Source organism: Otolemur garnettii, unplaced genomic scaffold (assembly GCF_000181295.1).
Source record: "Otolemur garnettii isolate 467f Iridium unplaced genomic scaffold, OtoGar3 scaffold00049, whole genome shotgun sequence".
Taxonomy (NCBI): Eukaryota; Metazoa; Chordata; class Mammalia; order Primates; family Galagidae; genus Otolemur; species Otolemur garnettii.
This window is the reverse complement of record NW_003852444.1, coordinates 10179305-10199702: the sequence shown is the minus strand read 5'-3', so window position 1 is coordinate 10199702 and position 20398 is coordinate 10179305. Positions and strand designations below refer to the sequence as shown.

Here is a 20398-nt window from a genome sequence, read left to right as displayed (position 1 = left end):
TGTCTCTCCATAGACCTTTCCCTCTGACTAACTGATCAAGGGGATCAAGGAAAGTGACTTCACTTCCAGACGTGTCAGCTGCCCTTCCAGCCAGATAAGGTGCTGCCCCCCTAAACAGATGTCCTGCAAATTCTGCAGCAAGCAGCTAGTCCTTATTTCTCCCACCCAACTCAGTCTGTCATGATCAGATCGGAGTCTGTTGCGGTAACCTAAAGGCAAAGTAATAAGGACCTGGATGAGACTGAAATAAATATTCATTAAAGTACAAAGTCCCTGTGCAAGGGAATTATAGTCATTAGCTCATCTAGTCAGTCTATAAAATTATATTTTCTATACAACAATTCTATAAAATTATATTTTCCTACCTTACAGACCAGGTAATGCAGCTAAGGTCACAGAGGGTGAAAGTGGTGATGTCTGTGTTAGAAGCTAAGTCCGTCTGACTTTAAAGCCCAAAGAAGAGGCAGTGGAATTAAAGAGAACAGAGGAAACCTGACAGATGTTTCAAGTGGTTTAGAGAGATATTGTAGTTAGGAACACAGACAGACTCCGCAACAGTAGATCTGGGTTCAGGCCACGGTCTCCCTTACTGGCTTCCTGACCACAGGCAAGTTCCCAAACTTCTGTGCCTCAGTGTTTCATCTGTCAAATGGGAATAAGAACAGTACCTACTGTAAAGGACTGCTGTGAGGATTGAGAGTTAACATATGGAAAACACTTGCAAGAATGGCCAGTTCATGGTAAATGCTAAATAAGCGTCGGCCAGTATGATTATTTGTTTTTGCTCCTGTTGGTAGTGTTTTTATTTAGTTTTTAAATTAATTAGTTGACAGTACTGTTGATGTTCACTAATAAGATGGCAAAAGGAAGATATTTTTAGGCCTCTGTTATTTCCCTGGTGTTTTGTGCTTCAATGGTACCCTTCTTTCCTTCGATCTGTTACTTTATTCATTCAACATTTACTTACTGAGCGCCTCCAGAAGCCAGCATTATTCTAGGGCTAAGGGCAGAGACATGAATCAACTAGGCAAGGTCCTTGCCTTCATGGATTTTAAACTTTAATGGAGGGAGAGGGATAATCAAGTGACAAATAAAGTAGCTTTCTCGGTAATAAGGATGATGTGATTAAATTTAAAAAGATTTCAAGTGAGGGGCAGACAGCTTCAAGAAAGACATCACAAGGATGTGAGGTTTGAGCTCGATTCTGAAGAATGAGCAGGAGACACGTGGAGATGTGGGGGAAGAGCATTGTAGGCAGAGGAAGGAGGAGGCCCAGAGATAAGAGCTAGGTTGAATTCGGTTTCATGTAACCAGAAAAGAGTGAGCAAAGAGGTTGAATTCAAAGTGAGGTTAGACAGGTGCAAGGGTCAGATCACTGGGGGGCCTACATGGGAAGCACGTGGGAGACAAGTGCCCATCGACCCATGAATGGGTTAATAAATTGTGGTATATGTATACATGGAATATCATACAGCCTTAAAAAAGATGGGGACTTTACCTCTTTTACATTTACATGGATGGAGCTAAAACATATCCTTCTTAGTAAAGTATCTCAAGAATGGAAGAAAAAATATCCCGTGTACTCAGTACTATTATGAAGCCAATTTACAGTGACTCACTTTCATATGAAGAATAGATCACAACTATGGCCCAGGATGCATGAGGGAAGAGGGGGATGGAAGGGGAGGAGGAAGGTCAGATCGAGAGAGGGTGAATAATGGGATCACACCTATAGTGCATAATGCAAGGGTACGTGTCGGATCTATTAAGTATAGAGTATAAATGTCTTAACACAATAATTGAGTAAACGAGATGAGGTCTGAAGTAGGGAAGATAGGGAAGTAGCTATGTGTACATGATCTATATGTTTATGATTCAACAACAACAACAAAAAAGACATACCCATGCTGAGCCCCACTTCAGACTGAAATGGATATATTTTTAAAATTACTTCCCAGGTGTTTTAATGTGCAGCCAGGATTAAGAACCCCTGATGAAGGCTCTCAAGACCAGAGAATTTGAGTTTCATTCTGCATTCAATGCAAGGTTTAATCAAGGAGTTACCTAGTCTTGTATCTTTTTGTAAAGATCACAAGGATATTCAAACACAGAATATATATCAGTTTGCATATCTCACAAAAAATATGCACATTCACAGTTTGGACAGACTTTATATCAATTCTTGGTCCACTGCTTTTATCACAATATAATTTTCTTCCTGGTCTTTTAAATGTCAAACAGTTGTGAACCTTCATATAAGAACTTGTCCATTTAAAGGTTGTTATTAAATTATCCCCAAGAGTACTTTCTATAAACTCTCAGATTCCAAATCCTTTTTCCTTGGGTCCTCTTGAATTGTTTGTTTCCTACAAACAATTATCCACTGTTACTGCTGTAGTTTAAGTTGTGAGTCCCACGCTCTCTGACCAGCATCTAATGTGAAGTCAAAGATGATTTCATGTTTCTCTGCTCTTTTCCTGTGTATTCTGCCCCCATCTTAAGAGGTTGTTTGATTTGGATTTTGTGTTTTTATTTTGATTTTAATTCAGCAGCATAACAGTAAGGCTTATTTTCGCATCCCTACTTGCCATTGGCACTGTGTTGCTGGGCGTCTCACTGCAGTTCTGCCTGCTGCAGGTCCAGGCACTCACAGTCTCGGTTAGGCTAGCACAGTTTAATGTGGACCAGCCTTGGCCAGGATTCATTTGTGTAGCTTCGTGCTCCTAGTTTCTGAAGTATCTGAAAGATGCAGTCTGGGAAAGAAAGTAAACATCATGCCCTGGCTGTCACCAAACAGTTGAATCCAATTAGCCCCACCTGCCCCTGGTTGTTTACCTAATGAAAGACTCAGCACCCCAGCTGTGTCCAGGGACCGTGCCTACTTGCACTTCCCAACTGTTCCAGAGAGGTAGCGATACACATCGGAGCCAGTTGACGCCAGCAGATGTTTTCTGAATGAAATTCACTCGGCTGTATCTCTAAGGTGGACCCTTCTCTCGGCAGCCTTTCACCTATACCAAAAGGTATACCTATTTTCTTCTTCCTCCTGGGAGCAGGTACAAATAGTTACACAGATGGCTCCGTCTGTGGCCCATTGAGCTGTGAATTAATGAGGAGATTATGGTTCTGGTAGGGATAATTAACCCTACTCCTCTCATGGAATAATTGTTGGAGACGTAGCTTTCCTTTTTTGAGGCTGTGTGAATATGTCCTGGAATTTTGCAAACCACATAATATCTAGTTCATCACAAAATCAAAAACTAGTAAATGTAATTGGCCAGGATGGAAACTTGCCACTTGAATGACAATGTCCTTTAGAGTAATTGTATGTTGCTAGTCAATGCCAGTATTTCGAATGAGAATATTTGGGATTGATGTTCATTCCAACATGAGCTGATATATTTATTGTTGAGGGCAAGGCATAGTGGAAAATTAGATCATTTGGATTACTGTTGTTTAATAAAATGGGATCTATGAATATTAAGTAATAACATAATATTAAATCAATAATTTAAGGCACTCTTTAAAAATATGTAAGTAATATGGGTACCTTTATTGTGGTGCCCCACTAAGCTAACTTTTTTGTTCCAACTACTGATAAAATGGAAAATTCTAGCTCCCCAGAATGTATAATATCATCTCACAACTACAGCCCTAATCTGTTTCCTAAGCCTTAGAGCAGATGGGGGCCAGCATGCATGGGCTCAAAGATTTAGATCAGGGGTGAGAAACCTGGGGCCTTAGGGCCCACATGTAGTGTTCTAGAGCCTTACATGTGGCCTTTTGACAGAATCCAAATTTTATAGAATGCCTTTATTTTTATTAATACATTTTATTTGCCTTTTATGGTTTTACTTTATTTTTAAAATGAATGTATTTAAAATACCAAAGAATAAAGTCAGTTTCAATGAACTAATCCTCCCGAGTTGACTGGCAGTTAGACCATTTGTAAGCTGTTAGGGCTAAATTGACAGCGGCTATGTTCGTGAGTTAGTTCTAATTTCCCCCACCTGACTGGTGCCACTACTGCGCAAGGCTTGCTGGAGAGAGTTTACAGGGGTGGAGTATGCCAGTCTTTTAACTTTTGACAACAGGGCACTGTGTCTCTGTCCAAAGTGTAATTTGTGAATAGTCACAAAGCTGAACAGTACTTTTAATTTTGTCTGCATAATAGCCCATTACGTCAATGAAGATCAAGAGAACATTGAAGGAAGAAAACAGTTTTTTTAATGAGGATTGGGAATTGACAATATTGTCGTGCTTCTGCTAAAGAGAAGATGATTTGCTTGCTTATTGTTCCTGCAATATCAACATTAAAGAAATTTAGTGCTAATCAGCATTATAACATTCGTATGAGCCACAAATATTTTAAATTAGAGGAAAAGGAATGAAAGGTTGTATTGCAAAAATTAAAAGATGAAGAGCAAAAGCAAAGACAATTCCTTCAGGCATCAATAAGCCCAGGAAATAATGCCCCTGAAGCAACTTATAAAGCAGCTTATATACTTGGGGGAAAGGGGAAGCCATTAGTGATGCAGAAATTGTGAAAGACTGCATTGTTGAAGTTGTAGGATGCTTATACACCAGTAATGTTTCAAAGTACAAACAACTGCCTCTTTCAAGGAGAACCATAACTGATCAGCAGCATAAATTAGCTTTCGAATTATAACTTCATACAATACTTCAAAAAGAAAATAGATATTATTCCGTTGCTTTAGATGAACTAGCTGATACTGCTGACTCAGTGTAGGTTCTATACTTCCTTTGAGTCATCACGATTTTCTTTGCTTTGAAGAGTTACTTTGGGCACTCTTGCAAACAGAACACAAGAAATAGGTATCTTCAACAACTTTCAAGATAAATGTCAGGAAGTTGGGACTGAATTTGGTAAATATATTGAGTGTATGTACAGATAGCGCACCTTCCATGACAGGAAAACATGAAGGGTTGATTGTACAGATTAAAAAATCAAGTTTTAATATTAACAGATCCAGATGCTCTCATTTCTTTTCATTGTATGTTGTATCAGCCAAATCTCTGTAATAACGCTACTATTTTGAATGACACTTTCCAACCAGTTATAAGTATCGTTAACTATATTTGTGCAAATGCCCCATGGCATAGTCAGTTTTGTAATGTGCTACAGTTGAACCATGAGGTATTCAGTGTGGATTTGCCACACGGATTTATGTGTTGGCTATCACAGTAATAGGTGTTAGGCGAAGTCTATGTGAGAACAGGTGCATTTAGTGAACACAGTCAGCACTGTGAATTATAGAAGGAAGGGTTCTATAGGAATGTGGCATTTCTGTGTGATATCATGTCAAATCAAAAGAATCCAAATATTTCTTTGCACGATAAAACTGAATGTACATATGATATATAGGAAAAAATCCAAGCATTTTGAAAAAACGTGGCTTTTTTCAAAATGCCATTCCGATGAGCATTTTCCCCAGTTAACAAAACTCATCAGTGAGTAGGAGGAATCATTTGAACAACATGCACCTATTACAGACCTATTATTTGAGTACAATGAAGAGATCACTGACTTTGAGAATCACGATATCACACTGTAATTAGCATGGCAGCCTCACCCTCTTGATATCACCAGGGCACCTAAGAGAAATACAGATGGAAATGTTTGCGTTCTCGGTAGCTGACATTTTAAAGTCATTGTTCAAGGCTAAGAAAGACCCAATCGAAATATGGAAAATATAGTAGAATACCCACGCCTTCAGCAACATGCCAGAAAAATGCTCTCTTGCTTTGTGACCACTTATTGATGTGAGTTTATACCCCCCTGCCTAACCCAAATCAAGATGTGCTTAAGGTCACAAATGACTGGTACTCATCTAGGAGAACAGCTGAACCTGTGGCCCTCAACCATGCAACCACATATTCAGATGCTTTCCAACAAAAAGTAGATACGACACAGTCATTAAAAGATCAGTTAACTTTACAATTAACAAATAGTTTTATTTGTTTTAATTGTTAAGTACATGGTAGTTTTTTTTTTTTACAAAATAATGTACATTTTTAAGCATGTCTAATTGACATTTCTTGAATGTGGCCTTATTTGATTACAGTTAAATTAATGTGGCCTTCTAAAAGGAAAAGATTCCTCACTCCCTGATTTAGATCCTGGAAAAATTAGTTGGGTTTGGGCATCTAACTCTGAAGCAGAATTTAACCTAAGGTGTGGATCTAAAAAGAATTGAATTGCCCAGCAAATTTTTTTTCCAAATATGGACACAAATGAAAATTTTATATAATTTCCACATCACAAAATTTTTCTTTTAATTTTTTAAAAATCATTTAAAAATGTCAAAAGCATTGTTAGCTTACAGGACATACAAAGACAGCTAATGGGTGAATCTGGCCCAGCGGCCCTAATGGGCCCTCCCGTTAGTATGTGGCAAAGTGCCAGTTGTAAAGTTACAGATGATTCGCGTAAAGCCAGGGTTTTCCTCTGTTTCTTTCCAAAGGGCAAGATCATTGTACGCTGACATAGTCAACAAATTCTTCACAGAGAAAGTGAATTTTTGAGGAGAATTCAAATAATAAATCACCTAGGAATAAGTGGAATAGAAGGGGAAGGCTTGTCAATAATCTCTTACTGATTTGGTTCATTTATTTTATGAGTCAGGACTTTTTAATGTTGGATTTGTTCAGAGGACTACCCCCCTGTATTCATTATTCTTATTTGTGTTGACTTCAGAGAGGTACGGTGAAGGTCATGATACAGCGTGATCTGTGATTTTGTTAAAGGCCAAATGACTTGCCAGCTCATCTAAGTTATTTAGTATAGAGATAAAAAGGAAACCACTAAAATGATTTTAGATCAGTAAGTTATCTAGACTCCTAACTGAAGAGGGCTTATTTTTATCTCTAGTTCAGTTCTTACATACTTTGCAAATACCAGGTATTGTGCTAGGCACTGGGGGCATAAAAGCTAATAGAAATCAATTCTACCCTCAGAGGATCAGAGGACTCATCATGCAGCATGGGGTCCCAACTTGTAAGGTCGTGTAATAGCACAGGTGAGAATAGAGGCAGCAAGGATGGAGGTTGTCACCCTCGTGTGTACATGTGAATCACATAGGAAACTTTAAAAAATTCAGTTGCCTGGATTCTACCCCACAGAGATTCTGTCTTATGTGATCTTGGCTGTGGCCTGGGCATTTGGGTTTTTCAGTAGCTTCCCAAGTATACAGTACTGTGCAGTCAAGGTTGAAAACCTCTGGTATGAGGATAGGAGGAATAAGAGAGAAGACCCAGTTGTTCCAGGGGAGGAGCCAGGGCAATAGTCGATTGACAAGAAGCAGCAAATGAGGAGGATGAGGAAAGGCTTTTTAGGCCAAGATAACCCCAAAGCAGGAAACAGTATAACCCATTTAAAAATCTTTAAAATACTCTTTATGGCTAGGGCATGCAAGACACCCAGGCAGGCGTGTGTCTAGGAATGGTGACCAGAGACAAAGGAGGAAAGTCACTGCAGGAGATGACGCTGAAAAAAATAAATGTTCATGCCTGGCTTGGTCTGATCTTGGTCTTATATGGAATTAGGAGTCACTGAAGAGTCCTAAAAGGGGGCATAACACGATTGTATTTGTAATTTAGAGAACTGACTCTTCTGACTGGTGTGGTGAGTTGGACTGATGGTCTTGTAGCTGCAGGGAAGAAGCTCATTTACAAGGTTATTGCCAAGTCCAAGAGAAAAGTGATGTGTGTTTAATATAGATTAATAGCAGCAACCTGGACAGGAAATGACAGAATTATAAGATATTAAGGAGGTGGAATTGGCAGGATGTGGTGACTGTGAGTTATCAGGGTGACCGTGTTTCTGATTTGAGTAATTGGATGGCTGAGCAGAAAATACTAGTTGTGTAGTGGGGGAGAGAGACAGAGGAATGATAAGTGAATTCCTTTTGACTTGAAATGCTGGTGAACTTCCAAGGAAGTTCTCTAGTAAATCCTTGGATATGCAGGTCCAAGCCGTGGAAGAGAAATGCCGCCTACCTCCCCGCTCCTGCAAGCTTGGAGATAATAACTTGAGAGTCACAACAGTAGAGGTGGATCAAGTCTGGCAAGAGGAGGATATTGCTTGAGTGAGAAATGATAAATCCTATGGAACACGACATTTAAAGTGTGGACAGAGGAAAAGAGCCATCAGTTTGGCTGAGAAAGAGGGTGGCAGGAGCACAACCCAGAGAAAACAGTGCTGAGAAAAGTGAAGGAGTAATAGTCCCAGAAGAGAGAAGGCAAGAGTACTGGGTGCTTTAGAATGGTCAAGGAGTGTGAGGAATAAAACATGCCCATGACGGGTGGAGCGATCCCATTGGAATGGTGATTTCAAAACCCTGATTGCATTTGGTTTAAGACTGGATTTTGACTTCCTCTCAAAAGTGTGTAATAAACAGATTGAGGAAGGCCTTTTCTTGCTCTAAACATATAGAAACTCTGAAAAAACATTTATAAGTTATAAAATATTTTAAATTTTCAACCACACTCAAAAGGAAGAAAGAGGATTCTTCAGAAGCCATGAGTGAAGGTGGAATTAAAAGCCATAGAGACAAGCAAATCAAAAGGGGGCTAGCATTTTAACATCTGCCAGGCAATGAGGGAACTTTCTGCAGAAGTCATGCAAGGGACTATTCTACCCATGAATGGAACCAGGGAAACTGTGACCTGAGAATGAGCCATCCAGTAGAAAAGTAGCCCCAAGGAGAAATCAGAATCCCACACTTGATTTTACCCATCTACTGCTTTTTAGAAAATGTTCATTTACTATGTTTTTCATTTCTTGATTTTTCTATTTGGCTTTTTTAGAAATGTAAAAAAATGTATGTTACATCTACATTTATAGCATAATACATTCAAGGGGGCACCTCAGTTTGTACCACTTGTGTAGGGAGAGGAAACTTCAAGAAAAAAAAAAACAAAAAACCACAGGACCCAAAAGAAGCAAATGCAAACCTCCCGATAGTGACATCTCAGAAACTCAGGACAAATGTGAGATTTCTGCAGAGGACAAGTCCCATTGCCTTAGAGCTTCCAGACCAAAATAGCAGACTGCATGAGAAAATGCACTGTCACTCAAAAAGAAGGCAAACGTGACAGACAGGACACTTGACATCCAAAGAACTACCGAGAATATGCCGCATAAAAAGAACCTTAGACTCATGTTTTCTACAGTGTTCAAGGAGATGATACAAGAACGGGACATTTTGAAGGAGAAAAGCCAGGGGATTTATAAAAGAGCCAAATAGGAAATCCAGAAAGGAAAAATATAGTAACTGGACATTTTCCAAAAAGCAGTAGATGGGCTGCATCATAGAGTAGACCTTGCAGAGAGATTTCATGAATGGAATAATTGAATGAGAGGTGAGAAAGTGCAGTCAGTTAGTGCAGGCTGTCATTTGATGGGAGCCTTTGAAGGAGAGAGAGGAGCTTACTAGAGAAGAATGCTGGGTCAAGAAAGAGTCATTCATTCCTTTTTTAAGAAAATTAACAGAATTGAGAAATACTAAAAATACAGGATAAAGAAGAGATTACCAGGGGGAGAAAGGATCCCTAAAAGCCTAAGTAGAAAGATTACTAGAAATGACTGAGTGTGAAACAGATTTGAACATATTTCTCTTGTGCGTGTGAGGTACGTTGTTCGAAAGTATATAAATCAGTTCTTCTCCTTCCTCTGTCAGATAGGAAGGGATGTCGGGCATAAGCAATGAGGCAATACCAAAAAAGTGAAAGGTTTAAAAAGTAGCCATTGAGAGAAATGAGGAGAGGGAGCTAGTCAAAGACAGGTAGAAGGAATTTCAGAGAACAGTGAGGGTGGTCCACCTGCAATGGAATATCATGAATCTGAGGTGCTGCCGTTTACCCAGCAAGGCAGGAACGAGATCGTACAAGGTAGATTGTGGAATTAATCCATAAGTATTGCAGAACAGGTGCCAGGAAATTAAAAAGAAGAAATGGAAGGCACCAATGGATTGAAAGATTGAAGGAGAGACAGTTCTGTAGTCCAATTTTTGGATCTTTGACCATAGTTACTATTAGAAAATTTTTGCTTAGAGTGAGTTAGAAGAATTCTAGAAATCATCCGTAATTCTCTTGTTTATTCCAGTTTATTTTACGAGAACTAGAGCAGTGCTGTTCCCTACAACATGAAATTATGTTACTTTAAGTCAGGCAGTCATAAGTCTGGGTTTGCAGTCATCAACTTTTTTGGTCTATAAACATTATCTATTGAGTCAAGGAGGTTTTATCAGATGTTCACATGCAGTGTGTATTGTCCATCTGGTAGTACATAACGTCCCAAGTGTGACCCTTACACCAAAAGAGATTTCTGCCTGTGTTGGGGGGAAAAACTCCCTGGAGTCTTGGTCAGCTTCAGAGGGGTAGCCAGCTAATCAGTGTCTCTTCATAAATAAATGTTGTTTCTGTCAACTAGTATTGCTGATGAGGATTTTTAGATCATTAAAATAAGTTATAGTGATAGACATATTGAACACAAAAAGAGCTCTCTAAATGAGTTGAAATTGAACATTGAAGATGAATTTACAGGTATGTTTTGGTAGGAGCAATGTTAATAGCTAACCCATGGGCCTATTAAAGGGTTTGAAACCTGTCAACTCTAGGTCACTAGTCAAAGCCCATGGAGATAGGAGTAATCAAAGGCTTTTTCTGCCTGACATCCAGGGCAGAGGATTTCTCTGTGATGCTAGATAGGTTTTAAATGTCCATAGTTCAAAAAATACCTTCAGGTAGAACTAATTGGTAGTTTAAACCAAGAACGCAGAAAACAACCTTTTGTAACACTTCTGTCACCTTTCAGCTACCATTTATATTGTCATTTAACAGCATTCTTTTTTATTTGGTCTTTTTATTTACCCAACATTTTCTTGAAAGATGCCCCCCAAAACATACCCTATACAACTTATCCTAATGATGACAGATGGAACTAATTACTATTATCAGCTTTCATGATTACTCAACAATTAAGAAATTCAGAGTGAAATCTAGGTCCCAGTGATATGACCCATGAACGGATGTCACTGCCTCCATTCAGAGAATGGATTGTGTCCATGGGAGAGAGAGGCATGGTCTCTTTTCTTCCACAGCCCAGGTAGATGAAAATGCTAACCTACTCGCAGACTTCATGTTGAAGCATCTCTTTTCTTTTGACCGTGTTTAGGGGTATCGTCCAGTCAGAAGAAAAACTTGTCATCAGTGCTTCTTGGGCCAAAGATGATGACATCAGCAGACTCTTGAAATCACTGCCAAACTGGATTAACATGGCTCAACCCAAACAGCTGAGGCCAAAGAGAGAGGAAGAGGAAGATTTCATAAGGTAAACAGTCATTTCCTAAGCTGTACCAAACACAGGGAGGAGAAACATCTATTTAGCTAATCCTTTCTTACGTGAAATTTTGGGTAATTCTAAAAGTCCAGCAGCAGTCCAGGTACAGTGGCTCATACCTGCAGTCCCAGCACTCTGGGAAGCCGAGGTGGGTGGATTGCTTAAGCTCAGGAGTTCCAGACCAGCCTGAGCAAAGTAAGACCGTCTGTACTAAAAATAAAAAAAACTAGCTGGGTGTTGTGGTGGGCACCTGTATTCCCAGCTACTCAGAATGCTGAAGCAATAGGATCACTTGAGCCCAAGAGTTTGAGGTTGCTCTGAGCTGTGATGCCGGCACTCTACCCAGGGCCGCAGAGTGAGACTCTGTCTCAAAAAAATAAATAAATAAAAAGGAAGCAGCAGTTACAGGAATTCGAATTTGGTAAAATCTGTTTTCATCCTGCCTTATCTCATTTCCTATGCAAGAATGCCCTGAGGTCAAAACTTTAGAAGGAAGGAATTTGTGGAACGAAATTTGGAGCATTGCTAAATTGGGTTAAAGTGTATTTTAATATATAGGTCATTCTCCCCTCTTAGGGGAAAAATATTCATTCATTCATTCATTCATTCATTCATTGAAGCTGTGGACCCTAGTTAGGGTCATATCCTCCACACATGGCAATAAGACAGGTTCATGGCCATACAGTTTGTTATCCTTGTTCTTAATGTGTCCTGCCATGCATATAACTGTTAGCTGGACTTTCTGGAAAATGTAAATGTGCTTCCCCTGTGTGTTCCCACACACAGTGTTGTCTGTGATCATTTTCTACTCGTTTTGACAAAAGTAAAGTCTCTCATTCACCTTTATCACTCACCATTTACTTTTGTACAATTTGCATTATTTACTTAGCTGTGGCAGGGTGGCCGACATTGGGGAAGCTACTCATTCCACATCGCTGGCTCCCCACTGCACACCTTTTATCTCTCGTCATTCTAGAGTTGTGTAAAGCAGAAAAACAATGGCGGTAGTACTTTGTCAGGTTAAAATTAGGTTTATTCCCACTGTCTTTTGCTTACCCAAGTGACTGACAAAGTGGCAAAAGTAAAATAAGGAGAAATGAAATAAAAACATTTTAAAGAAACAAAGAGCAGAAGAGTAATAAAAGAATTAATGGCCGATATTTCACTTTTAATTCATCACAGAACCGTGGGCTCATCTCTCTGTCAGAACGTGGATTGTAAATAACTTTGTTAGATCATTACTCACAAAGTCAGTGATAGCCACACACTTTCGTGCTATGTTTTTAACCAACATTTTAGTATGAAAATTTTCTATCATGTCATGATGAACTTTTTTAAAGTCGTGGTACTCAAAGTTCACCTGTGATTTAACCTGAAGCCTGCCTGTAGATATTTTTCTTCCTTATGATTTATCTCAGAAACTTGGCACCTAGTTACACTGATAGAAGAAAACTATAAATATATTTTGTTTAATTGGTAAATTTTATTTGGGGGAAAGCGGCTTTAGAATTGCAGAAAAAATTATGCAAAAAGTACAGAATATTCCCATACATCCTCTTATACCTCTCCCCCACCAAAGCCCCCTATTTTTGACATCTTGTATTACTGCACTATATTTGTTATAATTGATGAGCTAATATGGATACATTATTAATAACTAAAGTCTATAGCTTACATGAAGGATCACTCTTTGTTTTCTGTCGACTATGGGTTTTGACAAGTTACACTTTGCACTTTTATAACCAATACGTCGATCGAGAAACAGAGCATTAGCAACAAGAATTAGAATATAGGCTCGGTGCCTGTGGCTCAAGCGGCTAAGGCGCCAGCCACATACACCTAAGGTGGCAGGTTCAAATCCCCAGCCCAGCCGACAAACAACAATGATGGCTGCAACCAAAAAATGGCCAGGCGTTGTGGCGGGCGCCTGTGGTCCCAGCTACTTGGGAGGCAGAGGCAGGAGACTCGCTTGAGCCCAGGAGTTGGAGGTTGCTATGAGCTGTGATGCCACAGCACTCTACCCAGGGGGATAGCTTGAGGCTCCATCTCAAAAAAAAAAAAAGAAAAAAGAATTAGAATATAACAACGGGGACTTCTTTGACTTCCTTCTAGTTGCTGTCCTGCCTCTCTGAAAGTTACCCTTGTCTGACTTCTACCCCACAGATTAGTTTAATCTATTTGTGGATGTCATGTAAATGGAGTGCTGCAGTTATATTTGAGGGCTACCCAGAAAGCATTCAGCCATGTATCACGTATAAGGTGTCCCAGAAGTCGCCATACAGGGGGATATGGGAAATTGTAGCTAACTTTATCTTTATTTACAAAATATTCTCTCCATGTTGGCCACCTTTTTCTACACACATGAAGTCATCTCTCCCACTCATGGCAAACACGTCATTATCCTTTTGAGATCAATGAACAGTCCAGTGTATCTGCTGGACTTCATGAAGTAGCAACGAAAATAATTTTATGGTTGGGGGTTTAGTATAGTTGAGGAACTATACTAAGGGTTGCGGCATTAGGAAGGTTGAGAAGCACTGGTGTAGGGGGTAACCTCATTGCTATAGTATCGAGAGTGACGGAGAGATTGGTTGATTAGAGCCCCTAATAGAAAGAATCAAACTGACCTGAGGACAGAAGTCAGGCCACAAAGCTCTCCTCTTTCAGAGTATTACCCATCACGTTCTCCCACTGCTAGAGGTCTGGGTGAACACATTTCTATTCCTTCTCTTTAAGTTTGCTCTTTAACCACATCTATTAACCTTAATAGTTGCTTCAGAAGCAATTTCCAAAGGACGAATTATTTTTCCCAACTTTACAGGTTATTTTAAATGAATATTAATCTTGTTTTTTCTCAGCTTATTGATAATTCTTTGATTATATTTTACAATCGCAAAGAAATTTTAAATCAGTTTTCTATGTATTAGGTATGTTCAAGTATCTTAGAGTTGAGGGGAAATATTCCCAGCCCTATTCCAAAAAAGAGAATGCTGATCCAAAGAGATAACGCTCCGTGTAGCACCTCACGCTTCTGCTTTAGAAGAGCTAAAGTCCTGGATTTCTTTATTCTTGTTTTGCTCACTGAATTATATCACTTTCCATCCTAAATTTGAAGGCAAAACAAATGATATTTCTTAATTTTTGTATTGAGTCATAATATATATGAAGTGTAAGCTTAAGTGTACAACTAAATGAAATGTTATGTATGGGTAATTATACCTTCCCAGATCAAAATGTAGAATTTTTCTAGCACCCTCAAAAGTCCTGCTCTCAAAGTAACCACTATCCTGATTTTTGTCACTATAGTTTGCTTATCTTGAAATTTCACATAAACGTAATTGTAGTATCTGTTTTCTTTTGCCAAACGTTATGCTTAAGGGATTTGTCCATGTTTTTGCCTGTAGGTGTGGTCTTAAAACTTTTTATTTGCTTTAATAGTAGAAAAATAATTGTTTAGGTCTGTTTTGTTTTATATGTGATTGATTCCTCCCTCTTAACCCGTCACATTCTCTATCCTGATTAGCAGTTGAAAGCAGAGGAGAGTGGGAGAGGCCACTCTTGACTGGTACTCTACTGTGGTGGAGTTGACAGAAAGCTGCGAGTTAGCATATTAGAGTGCCATAGAACATGGCAGGAGCCACAAAGCCTGAAAAGTCACAATGCCCTCCTATAATTAGTTTTTGAAGCTCAAAGGGCTATTTGGCACACAGATGAATATAGAATGCAGCGCCCTTTGCATTGAATAAAGGTTATGTTCCCTTCATTACTAAATGAGACTCTTTTCTATTCTTGTGTTTTAACTAAAAAATAAAATGTATTATTTTCAGGCTTAACTTTGAATAGAGGGGGGAAAAAAATAGGTCAAGCCAGGGCTTTAATAGAAAAAAGAAAAATAGCAAATACCCTTTTATTCCCAAAGAAGCCAAAAGCAGGCTTTCTAGCCCATTGTCTTTGCACCTGTCATATATATGTATATATTTATCCTTTTGAGATCAATGAGCATCTGCTGATAAAAGTCAGTCCTGTTTTCTGGGGACGTAATTAAGGGAAAGGATAAGGTGTTACAGGAAATAAAGAAGACAGAGAGGGAGCTAGGAGGCCATGTTTATTAGAAAAACAGTCTTCAAAACCTGTCACCTCCATTTCATTCAAAGCCCCTGAATTTCAAAGAATAGAAATCATTTCTCTAGAGCTAGATTTGAAATTCTTCAACTAATAAAAGTCAGGCAATATGTAAAATCTATACATTAGTCTTGACCTCCAGTGGCCATAAAGACACATGATAAGGAATTAAGTGTCTGGGTAGATCGTGTAACCTGTTTCAACAATCACAAGAAGCGTGGACGGTGCCTGGCACCATATAGTTGCATTATATGTTTTCAGCTATTATTATTATTCCCATTGAACAGATGAGGAAACTGGTGCAGAGAACCTTACCCAGGTTCACAAAGCCACTAAATGACAAGGCTAGGATTTGAACTTGGATCATCTAACTTCCAGGGCTACCACGTTATGATCAGCCAGCCTAAAAATAGGCCAGGGATTTGTGTTTTGGGACATTTGAGCTATTCTCTCATTTTCCTTGATCATCATAATCTTGACTGGTATTCCAACCATTCTGCTAATGTCACAGGCATTTATCATGACTCAAGATTTTATTTGTTGTCACTGGTCTCCACTGTATTATATTTAATGTATTATAACCTTGCGGGCTCTCTCCGTTCCAATAACACATGGTTATATCAGGAGCAGGAGGATGTATTGAATTTAAGTGCTTTAAAACTGCTTGTCTTATTTTCCACTGAGTTACATGCTTGTCCAATAAAAGAAAAGAAAAAGAAGGAAGTTACCATTGTTGAAAAGAAGGCACACAGGGGGATAAAATATAAAAATAACATAACACAAATTACATAGGTTTTGGATAGAGAGTTATGCTGTCTTCAATGTAGAAAAGAGATCAAATGGTATTTTTAGCTATTTTTAGTTCATGAGTTATTTAGAAAATAACTTCTTTATTTTGTCTGGACAATCAAATGAGTGGTATGCTTATTAAAACTGCTTTTTGTTTTATGAAATTGTGAAGTTAACATGATTAAATAGTAGCAAAAATATTGTTTTCCACAGGCAGACAGTCGATCGTGTTATTTCTTAAGTTTTTATTTGGCACAAGTTATATATTAAATGTTTAATGAAAAGAGAGTCAGTATAAAAGCAGAAATCAGGTTTGCACTTTTATTTTCTTTCTGTGAAACCCTTATGACACACCAAAGACACTCAATAAATAATGAATGAAATGAATTTAAAAATTGGAATGATAAGATGCTCTTGAAATGACAGGAGTGAAATGTAAAGAATGGGGAGGCCTCCACTGGAAGAAAATGCCCCGAAAAATGGACTCCCGAGAAATTACCCACAGAGTAACATGTTCCCATTGGAAGTTCCAGGCCTAAGTTCTAGTCCTCAGCACCTCCATTGACTGGCTTGTTTGTGTTTTGCCTGTGGGAGGTCTTTGGACCTCTTCAATTCCTTCATCGAGTTAGACAATTAATTACAGGAGAACCGGAAATCAAGCAGAGCCAGCCGTGTATCTAGATATGGAAATGCTATGAACAAAATAGAGAATGAATGATTTTCAGAAAAGTGCCACTTGGAAATTCCAAAGTATAAGCCACAGCTGTTGAAAGGTTCAGATAACTGTGGCTATTGAGGAATCTTTCGATAAATTTGAAGGAGCTAGTGCAAGAGGCTATGCAGGAGAAAGGACCTTAGCGATCATGAAGGAAATGTATGCTAGAATGGAGACATTTATTTCGCTATCTCCGAACGCTTAACATGACTTTAAAAATGTAAGTATGAAAGGAAAGGTGTATCGGAAAACATGAATATATTAAATAAGTACAAGAGTAGAACATGATTTGCTAAAATGTTTCTTTTTTTTTTTTTTTCCTTCTTCAATCAAACAAGATGAAGGTCATAAATGGATACAGAACACTGCCAGGCAAGTCTAGATAAGAAGCTGACTTAAATCTCAAAATTAAACAGAAAAGACAGGTCATTAACTGGGAACTAAGCTGCAAACATATCAATTAATGTTCAAGATGACCGAATTAGGCACTTTGTTATTACATCAGATGATCTTTTGTCAGCGTAAGATTGGCAAGTAAATGGAAAACAAACATCATTGTTAGCCTATTAGACAGTTATTTAAGAATTATGATTACTTGTTAGTATCGTTAAAAAGTCATTCTTCTGTTTTCTACCTTCTGTTTTTTGTTTAATTTCAGATTTGGGAATTAAACTTTTTTCATTTAGGCATGCATTTAATTCTATTCTTTTTTTCTCTCATTTGGAGCCTTAATAAAAGAAAAATTCTTTTAGAGTAATTCTTCTAATATACTCCCACTTAGGTCTTGAGTAAGACTGGTAATGGTCTTCTGTGCCAGTGTGGTGGTGGGCAGGATGCCTTGAGTGAGCCTGGCTGGGTGGGCAGGAAGAGGGGGTCAGTGTTGGGACCCCCCAGAACCACTGCTTTACCCACTCTTTCACTCTCCACTCACCCTTGTTCTGTCTCACTTACTTTGTTGTTCTCATGTATTTATTTCTTTAAAAAATCAGTGCTTTATTATCATGATCATCATTTTTTTTCTTTTTAAATTTTTCTGTGGAGCTATAACATACGTACAATGAAATACACATTAATTGTTCAGTTGCATGAGTCTGGTAAGTTTGTGCACATGTGGAGGCTACACGTTTGTGAGTATGGAGAGCGCTTCCATTACCCCCAGAAAGCTTTCTCTTGCCCCTTCCCCACTAGAGGCAACCCTTGTTCTGATATCCCTACTAGAGGTTAGTTTTACTGTTGTGGAACATTATGTTAACAATCATAAATTACCTCGTTTGTGTCTGGCTTCTTTCACTCAGAATAATGTTTTGAACTTTATTTTTTTTCGGTACTTTTTTGTATTATTGAATCATATTCTGTTGTATGGATCTACCACAGTTTGTTTTGCCATTCTCCTGTCGATGGGCTTTCGAGTTGTTTCCAGTCTGGGTCCCTTAGGAATAAATCTACTATTTATGTTTCTGTAAAATCTCTTTGTCTTCATGTGCTTTTATTTCATCTGGGCAAGCATGTAAATTGGACTCACTGGGTCGCAGGATAGCTACCTCTTTAACCTTATGTGAAACTGCCCGGAGAGACCTGACTGCTTCACAGCCTCATCAGCACTTTGTTCTGCTTTCTGTCTTCCAAAAGTTTCCTTAAGATTAGAATGATCTCTTTTTAAAATGCTTGATAGAATTCAACAGTGAATCCAACTGTGAAGCTAATTTTTTTGTTCTTTTTGAGAAGCTTTTTCTTTCAAATTCAATTTAGTCATTATATGTTTATATTGAATGAATATAGTCTATATGTCTAAAAGGATAGTTATGTTTTTCTTTTACTTACTGTGTCCAATTTGCAATTTGTATCTTTCGAGGAATTTGTTCATTTCCTGTATGTTGCTGAAGTAACTGACATAAAATAGTTTTAAATATTCTCTTATTATCTATTTAATATCTGTAGAATCTATAGTGATGTCCCTTCATTTCTAACATTGGTGATATATCACTTGGGCATTTCCTCAGGAGGTTTGAAATAGAGTTATCATATCACTAAGCAATTCTGTTCCTAGGTATAATGCCCAAGAGAAACAGAAACAAACATTCACACAAAAACTTATGCCCAAATGTTCATAGAAGCATTATCATAAGAGCTAATGTATGGTTTACATCTATCAACTGATGAACGAAAAAATGTGGTATGTCCATACACTTAGTATGCTACGTGCTTGAACATGGATAAACCTTGAATACATGGTAGGTGAAAAAGGGTAGTCACATATTGTATATGTATGTCCAGAATAGGGACATCTATAGAGATAAAAAATAAATTAGTGTTTACCTATAGCAGTGGTTCTCAACCTTCCTAAAGCCGCAGCCCTTTAATACAGCTCCTGTGGATTGTGGACCACAGGTTGAGAACCACTGACCTAGACCTAGGGATTTAAGGTCAGGGTAAGTGGATGGATACATGTTTCTTTTTGGGTGATGAAAACTTTCTAAAATTAATTGTGGTCATGATTGCATAACCCTGTGACTATATTAAAAACCATTGAACTATACATTTTAAATGGATGGTTTTATAGTATGTAAATTATCTCAACAAGCAGTTATTTTTTTAAAAATGCCAGTGCCTGAGCCCCACTCATAACCAGTTAAATCAGAATTTCTGAAAGGGGAATTTAGCATCAGCTATTTTATGCATACTTCCCTACTTAAGCATTTAATGTATAGCCAGAGGAAGAACCACCGGTTTAGACCAATTGTCAAGATCCTTCTCTATGCCAGAACACCCTAAATCTGTAGATCTAGCGCTTTGGGCCTAAATCTAGTGCAAGGAGAAGAGCTGGTTTCCTCATCCCTCCCCTCCCCACACACCTTCATGTCTATAATGGTTAGCTTCTCTGTCATCCCTGAGTAGAAGCCCACCAATCCCAATTTCCTTGCAACTAAAAGAAATAAATGAACAGGAGAAGGAGAAGGGATGGACGCTCCTGATGTTTTCCCTTCTGATTGCAGAGAACACCCGGAGGCCCTTCCACACTCGTCCCCAGTTCTGCCTCTGCACGTGCAGGACTGCTCAGCCTCATCTAGCTGGTCAAAAGCATCACAAATTTTTAAGAGGTAGAAGAAAAGTTGGCAGAAAAGCAAATGAAACGTCCTCGATGGTGATCACTGAAGCAGGAGACAAACTTCTAGAAAGGAGCAATTACTGATTAAATCTGAAAAATCGCTATGCAGATGATAGTGTGTAATGAAAACTGTTGACTTAGTGATGAGCTGTAGCAGTTTCTAGGAGAAAAAAATAATACTGTAATCAAGACAACTGGACAATTTTATTACTTCCTATTTATGAGGGGTGAGCTCAGATCATTATAGAAAAACAATTTTTGAAAGCCTGATTAAAGGACCCATCAGAATGGTACTTACCCCCAT

General features: G+C 38.5%; 1 protein-coding gene across 2 annotated transcripts in view; it reads left to right on the top strand.

The window, feature by feature from the left end:
* EXOC4 (exocyst complex component 4) overlaps positions 1–20398 on the top strand; it is an 812900-nt gene that overhangs the window by 649878 nt on the left and 142624 nt on the right. For both annotated transcript variants that reach the window (XM_012806281.2, XM_003791609.3), the window contains exon 13: positions 11198–11353. In XM_012806281.2, coding sequence (XP_012661735.1) covers positions 11198–11353 — 156 coding nt within the window. The remainder of the gene's footprint in view (positions 1–11197; positions 11354–20398) is intronic.